At 43.0% G+C, this 9,527-nt stretch overlaps 1 protein-coding gene across 2 annotated transcripts in view; it reads right to left on the bottom strand.

The window, feature by feature from the left end:
* The window catches only part of neurl1aa (neuralized E3 ubiquitin protein ligase 1Aa), a 72,711-nt gene extending 63,860 nt beyond the window's left edge, over positions 1–8,851 (bottom strand). The window contains exons 1-2 of one of the 2 annotated variants that reach the window (XM_029738826.1): positions 8,769–8,851; positions 7,481–7,562 (exon numbers count right to left, since the gene is read on the bottom strand). In XM_029738826.1, the coding sequence (XP_029594686.1) occupies positions 7,481–7,511 (31 nt within the window). In that variant the 5' untranslated portion in view covers positions 7,512–7,562; positions 8,769–8,851. Of the gene's footprint in view, positions 1–3,501; positions 3,755–7,480; positions 7,563–8,768 lie in introns of those variants that run through there. The other variant, XM_029738825.1, reaches the window with a different exon arrangement.
* Positions 8,852–9,527: the final 676 nt, after the last annotated feature.

Consider the following 9,527-nt stretch of genomic DNA (forward strand, 5'->3'; position numbering starts at 1 on the left):
CTTGTGTAATAGACAAGTAACTTGTGTTATAGACAAGCAACTTGTGTTATAGACAAGCAACTTGTGTTATAGACAAGCAACTTGTGTTATAGACAAGGAATTTGTGTTATAGACAGGTAATTTGTGTTATAGACAAACAACTTGTGTTATAGACAAGCAACTCCATTTTCTGGAGGCTGGAGTTGCTAGTGTTTATGTGTGAATGACATATTGGTAATATAAATTAGACTGAGGTATACGAGGCTGAGGTTACTAAGTGTAAATGTGTGAATGACAGCTGCTATGACAGAGATACAGATCAAGTGGGTAAAACCCAATACTATGCTCCTGGGTTTACAGGTAGGACGAGATTACTGCCAATGATACCGTAGCTATGTCTGCCTTCTGTTCTACTGATCTTCTAACTGGGCGCCAGCACTTATGTTTGTGGTAACCTGGGCTACCTCATCTGCTGCTAGGCAACGACATGACAACACGATTGATTTGCACTTGATAGATGCATGGCTCGAGAGTCGGTCGGGACTGAGCAGATTTTCAAGATTTTCAAGATTAAAAAGGAAAACGATTGGAAAGAGGAAAACTATTCATGTGCGCAATTCCATAGACAACACAAAAACATATATATGCAAAATATACTACCAACACAAGCTAAATTTAGCGACATTGCTAGCTCCATTCTCAAATAGCCTTTCCCTCTGCTTCAACCGAGACTGTGTCAGCTGAATAATTTAGACATCCCTGTCATGGCGTCATGACGACCTGAGAGTGCAAGGTGAGCTGTCCAACTTAATAAAGACCTCATGTCATGACTCTCATCTCGCTAAGTCGTACACCTTAGCTCACCTATGTTACCACATTCCCCCAGAGAACAGTGTTACGCAACTGCAATCAATAAGTAATAACCATTGTAGATTCAATATGGTGTAGTATGACAATATAACGACTCTGCTCCTCCGCGGTAGATTTGTAGAATGCTTTGTGGAGGAGCCTGATGAGAGTATATTGATTGCAAGCAGGATGCTATTTTTACTGACGCACATGTAGGCACACACACACACACACACACACACACACACACACACAACGTCGTTATGCGCCGCCTCAAAGGTGACCTGTCAAGTCAAGAAGAATATGATGACAACGGGGGTATGTGCATTGTCACAAAGTGTGTGTGTGTGTGACGTTATGTGTGTGTTGACTCACGTTAACCCAGTCTGAATCCACAGGGAGGGAGACACTGGTGGCACAATCACCATACGGCCACCACCCACCAATGCCACTTGACCCCCTAGACATACGGTATGTTCCTGTCACACCATGGCAACAGGCCATGACTAAACACACTGGGCACTACTCTGTTAGTAGACCCCGTCTTACTGCTCTCTCTCTTTTCCTACTCGTTTCATTCATTCTCTCTCTCTCTCTCTCTCTTGCTTTCTCTCTCCCTATTTCTTTCATGTTCTCCCTCTCTCCCTCTTTGCGTCTCTCTCCATTGACTTGAGCCAGATGATATGTGTAATACCCCTTTAGCCTTTAATCATGAACAGCCTCTTGGCCTCTGCATGATGAGTGATCTGTGTGCATTTCTTCTGTCCCATGACTATATCCAAATGACAGTTCATATTCGCAGGACATGGTGAGATACGGAACATTGATAAGACTTTCACATCAATCAGCAGCTCGTATTTGGAGACTGAGCTTCCAATAGAGGATAACATTCTCTCACACACACACACACACACACACACACACACACACACACACACACACACACACACACACACACACACACACACACACACACACACACACACACACACACACACACACACGATCAAGGGTGAAAGGCTGGCCCACATTGAGTCGATAAAGAGCCTCAACAAGTGTTCCCAACACATTCAGCAGAGAACTCAATTACGCAATCAAGCCCCAACACAACACTGCCCTGATGTGTTCTGCTACAGAACTAACTTTCCTGCCGCATGATCGGCTTTTTCCCCACTTCACACTAGCCTATACACCGAAACTCACTCACTTAAAATCATACCGAAAGTTAGATTTCAGCTAACGCCTTTCATATAGAAACAGCAAGTGCAGTGTTTACTAGCCTCGTTTCTTGGTAGTGTAAACATGGAAATCCTCTCCCTCTCTCTTTAAGGCCTTTGACCTTGATCCTACAGTGAGAAGCCACGCACAAACACCCACGCACAAACACGCACACGCAAACACACACACACACCCAGTCATTCTGCTGTCCTGTCTTGTTGTCTCAGGCGCTACTGCGTCCTTATCTACCTAATTGGATTCATCAATGGGCTTTAATTAGACCTAATGATCAGGTGGTCTGACTCCTGGGACGCTGTTAGGGACTTGATGTCAGTAAGGTGGAGGTAAGCCACTCCACAGCTACAGGTCCAGGCAACTAAGTCAACATGTGTTATCTAGACCAGGCATTTAGTAACCTGATCCAATGCATTGCTGCAGCACTGTGTTTTTATTAACTGTATACGGTATTTATTATGTTACTTGGATGGATGTGATCGTATGTGTTATTAGATGTGTTCTAACCTACATGTGTGATAGCTCATAGATTTGAATAATAGAACATGTAGCTTATGCTCACTGATAAATGATACGGTGTTCTATTCATTTTCTGAATTACAGCCTTGCAGTAATTGATTTGTTTCCCCTGCACTGAAGGGTCCAAACGCAATGAATACATGTCATGTTTAATGTTAAAATACCTTTTTATATGCCCACAGAATCCTTTAAAATCTTATTCTTTAGAGACATTTACTGTAATTCTGGGACTTGGCAATAAGGCTATGCATAGGATGAGCTAAGCTGTGCTAGCCTACATAAACACAAATTGATTTACTGATTGGTTTGGTTGGCCGACTAGCACAGCTGGATATGACTGACTTCCCCCCAGTGCACAGAGTGTGGGAAACCCCCACACCAATGTGAGATAACTGAAATACACCGAGGGGTTTGGGGGGAAACCCCGCAACTTTCTTACAAACTGCGTCTACAGTTACTAGACTAGCATCAACAGAAGGCGACTGAGGAAGTACGCAAACGATGGTATCAACGTGCAAACGGATAAGGGATGATAGACGAATATTGACATCAGCAGGTTTTCCTATGAATAGCTATAAATTATTCAACTGCATTCAATACAAAATATATCAAATCGACCCAAAGGAAAAGCTTTAATGTTTGTATTTCTACTATAACACTGATCAAAGGGAATAGCCTTCTGTAGCCTAGCCAATGTATGCACATGTCTATAATGAACTGTCTCTGGTGTGACATCTGTGTGACATCAGAATTTGGGTAGCCTACCTGATACACACGCAACGTTGTTTTACGCGACAGGAATTGCACTCTCCAACTATTCTCCATTGCATTGCAAATTGAACGAAACGATAACCCACAGTGTGTACAGCATATGCAATGGTGACGTGATCTATGTGTATCTAAACGTTATTTTTTCCTTACCGTACAAGGCATTTCGCGTTATCTGGCCTCCCATGACTACAATTCCAGTCGGCAGGCCTTATATCCCAGCTCTCAATATTCAAACACTTGCGGTATTGATGCACAATCCAACGCCGACAACATGATTGGAGGCTACATCCAGAACGGCCGTTCTTCTCCCGGTTGGAATATAAACACAGTGCACTCCAGGTCCACTAAGCACCAAGCAGAGCGCTAGTGAAGGCTGCTCCTCCATTCACTGTGCGCTCTCAGCGCCTCGAGCCCCACTCACACACTGACATTTACATAAAAGGTGGAGTCATGACAAAGTGTTGTTAACGCACTCGCTGCCAGTTTCCAACAATCATAAAGGATATGAGTAACATGGACACTTGGACAATTTCAGGGTAGGCTATACCTTAAAATAGAATAGAATAGAACATTGCATTGCCTTCCAGAGAATTTGTCTTGCAAATAATTTTAAAGCACTGTCAATATAAAATAAAGATGATACATAATATACAATGGAGGGTGTGGACATAGGCAGACTATGTGAGCGCTATAGGCTATGCTAGAGCGATAGTTCAATAGGCTTATCTCTCACAGTGTCCTCCCCTCTCTCTCATGAGTAACCACACTATGTTTGGGTCCAGAGTAGGGCAGAGGAACCAAGCGGTCACATTCTTTACCCTCAGCACTCTGCCTTTCACCTCAAGTGAGTCCCTTCTGCTTCCTGGTGTGCCTCGGGGCCCCTCTGCCCCTGGCAGACAGCCTGGGTGACCCCTCAAGAGTCACGCCTCTGACTTAAGCTGTCATCACGTATCCACGGTGACATCGGAGCCCCTCCGTCTTGGAGTAGTTTACATTAGCCTCAAGGATGTTCGCTGCTTAGATATCTCTTAAGGGTGATAATGGCTTTGTGAATGACTAGGAGTGACAGATGTAAGTGATATTGGCGAAAAGGGTGAATGAAAATGCTTATGGGCTGAGTGTTTCTATCGGGGTTAAATTGGGGTTTGTGGTGGGGGATCTTGGGAAGGCAACCAATGTTAAGAATAGTTGAAGCGCATATAGGCCTACTATCTTGACCTTCTGCGTTGTCCAATGAATGGAACATTCCCCTCCAATCAATCATTCACGATTCACACACGCCACCACTATTATTATTGACTGAAAAAGAAGGATTAGCGAGCAAACCATATTATTAAATTACTACAGTATTCTAATTCCTAATTCTATGGAGCCAACACTGTTCAAAATAAGACATTTCAATCTATGCTGGGGAATTCTATTCATTTTACCCAGTGAGACATTGCATTGTTGTTTGAGGGTGTTGTCATAAAGGTCCCATTTGGAGTATTCAGAGGAGAGTGATGAAAACAACTGTCTCTTCTTGTTTGAGTTGAAAACATTACCATTGAATCATGCTGACAATAATATTTACCATTTCCCCCTTTAACGATTACGGCTACGTAACCATAACAAACACTTGAGGCTGGATGGCGACTTCAATCTAAACTAAATCAGGGCCGCAAACCGAAGGTTCGTTTTTGTAGATCAGGCGGCATACTCACACATGGTGTGCACATTTTGAATATAAACATAAATGCATTGAGTCCCTATTCAATGGGTGGAATGAATTGGAGAGGAGTTTTCAATGGCCTCGACGCTCCCACACGACCACTGGGCCTAAATAAGTACGAATGGTTGTGTGTGAGTGAGGAAAACTGGTGTTGTCTGACATGGCTCACTTTGTCACGTCACCAATTGACCAAAGCCTACACCAGGTGGTAGTGCTAGATCCTAGGGTGATCATGCCAAGCTTGACCCAAACCAGGTTCCATGAGCGGACTCGGACGGACTTCCTGCTGGCTTTCCCTGAAGGCCATCGTGTCTTCGTAAAGATAGATGCTAAATGTAGCCTAATTACAGTTCAACACCGGTTCAACACTTCCTTGAATTTCCTGACATTCATGAAGACACGCTCGGCGAAAACACTTCTGACCCGTGTCTTCCTGTTTTTAAGAACAGACCTCCTCCATGCGTGCCATCTTAACCTTTTAAGTGATCCTCTTTGACCATGGCCCGCAGTCCTATATCTGTTACATGACTAAGTCTGTAAAGTTGGGTTCTTTGTGAATCCAGGCGTAGATACTGTATCCTTACGTAACTCACTAAAATAAATAAAAGTGGTCTGGTTTTGGGATGTGGACGTACAGGCACTCTCATCTGGCGACTGCATGGACACACACACACACACACACACACACACACACACACACACACACACACACACACACTCACTCCAACAGAAACCCAGTTTTATTTTAGTGTGTTTGGGAAAGCTTTACGCTCCTTATTGTCTTGACTCAGAGGGAAAGCCCTGACAGCCCTGGCTCGTTCCATTAGTAAGTACACCAGCTGTCCTGGTCCGTCCTATCCCACAACATATTTTTGGGCTACGTCCTGTTTAGCCTTAGTAGTGGTTGCCAAACACGCGCACGCACGCACGCACGCTCACACACACACACACACACACACACACACACACACACACACACACACACACACACACACACACACACACACAGCGTTTAGGATTTACGACTACTCCATTGTGCGTTCGTTATCTGTGGTTGCACCAGACTACAGGCGGTGAGAATTGTATGTCCATAATAATGGGAATGTGGGTTGGGAAAACTGGCTTCAGTACATCTGTCATTCTCAAATAAAATAAAAAGGAAGAAAGAAAGAATCATTAATAGGTCTTTTTGTTGAGTTTGATTCGTTTCTGCCTCTGTCTATTATCTAAAAGATATTGAGGTTGTGTCTCAGGTCAATATGATTGACTGTGGCTAGTGATTTGTTTAAAATGGATACTTCCTATGGGAAATTAGCCTTAGTGTAGACAAAGGAGCAAGCACACACGCGCGCACGCACACACATACACGCACACACACACACACACTACCTAAAGGGGAACATGCACAGTGTTAAGTTACACTGTATGCTAACAGAATGTCAGTTGATCATTAACTGTCTGCTTCCTAGTTATGCTACAAGAACAAACACGTTTGTTGACTTCTGGCAGTTTGGTTGTTTGAAAATCAAATATCCCATATCTATTACCAGTGAAAAGGTTCAAAGAAGAAAGACATGAGGGGATCTGTGGGGATTGATTGGCAACGTTTGACGGATGATTTTCATTTCCAATACCAGTATCAGGCCTCATCACTATGTTAAGTATATAGATTTGTAGATTTGACTGTATTTGACTGTATATAGATTTTTCTATTGTGTTATTGACTGTACGTCTGTTTATCCCATGTGTAACTCTGTGTTGTTCTCAACTGGCCTACCTGGTTAAATAAAGGTGAAATAAAAAAAATACTCAAATTAAGTATCTGATTCAGTTGATGACGTTATCTGGTATATTAATGAGGGGACATTAACCTTGTGGGAGGTATCTGTACCTTGATCAGTCAATCAGGCAATTCTGTTACCAGTCTGTACCAAATCTAGAACAGTTTTATAGATCAAGAACAGATGGCGCTTTATGGTATGAAACTATAGCTGAAAAAACATCAACACATCATGTTAATGGCACCTGGAAACCAGTCGGACATGTTTCCAAGAAGATCGTAGCATTCGGCTGCAGCCTGGGTTATTATATTAGCATGATCCTGCCCTCCACTAACAGACACACATCTTGTCCCACCTCCTGACCTAAATGTGGAACAAAAATGAAATTGTGTCCGTATATAAACAGCAATCTCACCAAGACAAATAAGGACACAAAGACTGTCCAATACAATACAACCACAAGGTAAGCTACACACACACACACACACACACAGAACAGGGTGTCACCTATCCCTGAGTGCCTGGTGAAATTGAATACGACAGCAGATGCTTGAGGAGGGACGTTGGACTGGGTCTCCTGCGGACCGTATTGTCTGACTCTGAGAGGGCTGTGTGAGGCGTGTGGTGCAAACATTACCCCTTTTCAGAACCAGCCTCCAGCGTCCCATCACTGGGTCATGTGCAACATATTACTAGGTAACACTACAACATCATATGATCTGAGAAAGAGGGGGTGAGAGAAAGAGAGAAGAATGGAATGGGTATCAAATAAACATTATATAGCTATGTCACTATGTACGGAACATTAACAATTATTATATTGTAGCAAAACCATATGGTAATAGGTACTATATTTTACAACATCATATGATCTGAGAGATACAGGTAACTGCCAAAATAAAGGAAACACCAACATGAAGTGTCTTAATAGGGCGTTGGCCACTGCAGGCCGCCAGAACAGCTTCAATGCGCCTGGGTATAGATTCTGCAGGTGTCTGGAACTCTATTGGAGGGATGCGACACCATTCTTCCACAAGAAATTCCGTCATTTGGTGTTTTGCTGGTGGAAAACGTTGTCTCAGGCGCAGCTCTAGAATCTCCAATAAGTGTTCAATTGGGTTGAGGTCTGGTGACACACACTTGGAGAAACGCATGCCAGTCGTTCGATTAGTTTGATATTTACGGACACGACCCATTTGTTCGTTCTTTATGTTCCGTTACCATGCTCAGTAGCGATGTTCTTATCCCTCGCTTGCTGCTAGCTAGCCAGCCAACCCGCTATGGCTACACAGTCACGACCTCTGCAGCCTGAATAACAGCAACGCTTATTCCGTTGCGTTTGTTTAAGCTGTTCATCCCACTTATACCACAGTTGACAAAGAAAACAATACTAAGCAAACATTTACAGGTAGAAAAAAAACATTTATATTTTCATTCATATGAGCAAATTCATTCATTCTCATGTTTTGGTTGCTAGAGATGCGACCCAGTCGTTCGTTCGATTCGTTTGATACTTATGGACGCGACCCAGTCGATGGTTCTTTATGTTCCGTTGCCATGCTCGCTGGTAACGTTGTTATCCCTTGCTTTCTAACTAGCCAAGTAGCTATGGCTAACAGTCACAATTCATTTGCACACAACGATGGGCTGATAATGCTAGATTTCGCCTGGCATAGCTAGAAAACTTCGCCTTTTCGTCAGGACAGTCGTCAACACTTACTGTTATTAAGTATGAGGAGATTGCATTGCATATCAAACACAAGCTAGCTAAGTAGTTTAAAAACGAGCAAACCTGCCAATGCTGCATGACAACCGAATTCAAAAATATCAGTTGCTTAAAAACAGCTGTCAAACTAGAAACATGTGGGAGGATTTGACAGCTTTAGCGGCGGAGGGGACAGGAGAAATTCATGTTCATCACTCACCACGTTAGATCATCAGATGCTCCCAAAGAGTATGCCTCTGCAAAAACAAATCAATGCTACGTGTTTTACTTGTTGAACCTGCGTTTACAATGGATCTGATTTGAGTTTGTGTAGTTGTTGGTTTAGCTTTCTGTAACTTTGTAGCAAGTACAGTCTGCATGTGTAGGCGCATATTGCGTAATGATTCCAACTGTCCCGTTATCTGGTTTTAATGTCCATTCTAGAATGCCAATCAAAAACGAGTGTTCAACAATGCTGTGGTACAAAATGGTAAATAACTATGCACATCAGACTGTCTTCAAGGGGAAACCATACTATGCTTCTCGCATGGTTTCTGTCTCGTACAGAATATCAATGGGGTTCAAAGGTAATAGCACAATGTCTTAGGGTTCAATCAGTACAGTATGTGGTATATCCCCACCATAATACAACCAACCCTAAACCTCGTCTTGTCAATGTATAGTACATCACTATCCAACATGCCTGAGAGGATGACTCCATGACATTTATTAGTGAAGGTGAAAGTTTGAGCCGATTACGTGTCTTGTGTAACATAGTTGTCATCAGGAGTGATGGAAGGGAAGTGGAGAGGTGATAATAAGATCTGTCAGTCTTCTTTAATATCTTACTGAGTCGCCAGGCGGATTATTGTTAAGAAACGGCGTATTGTCTCCGGCGATGCAACAGAAAGGGTCATTTCCATGTCTATGGGGCTACAAGTGAAGGGATATCGCTTGGTGTGGAGGGATATCTCAAAAT

Source organism: Salmo trutta, chromosome 38, assembly GCF_901001165.1.
Source record: "Salmo trutta chromosome 38, fSalTru1.1, whole genome shotgun sequence".
Taxonomy (NCBI): domain Eukaryota; kingdom Metazoa; phylum Chordata; class Actinopteri; order Salmoniformes; family Salmonidae; genus Salmo; species Salmo trutta.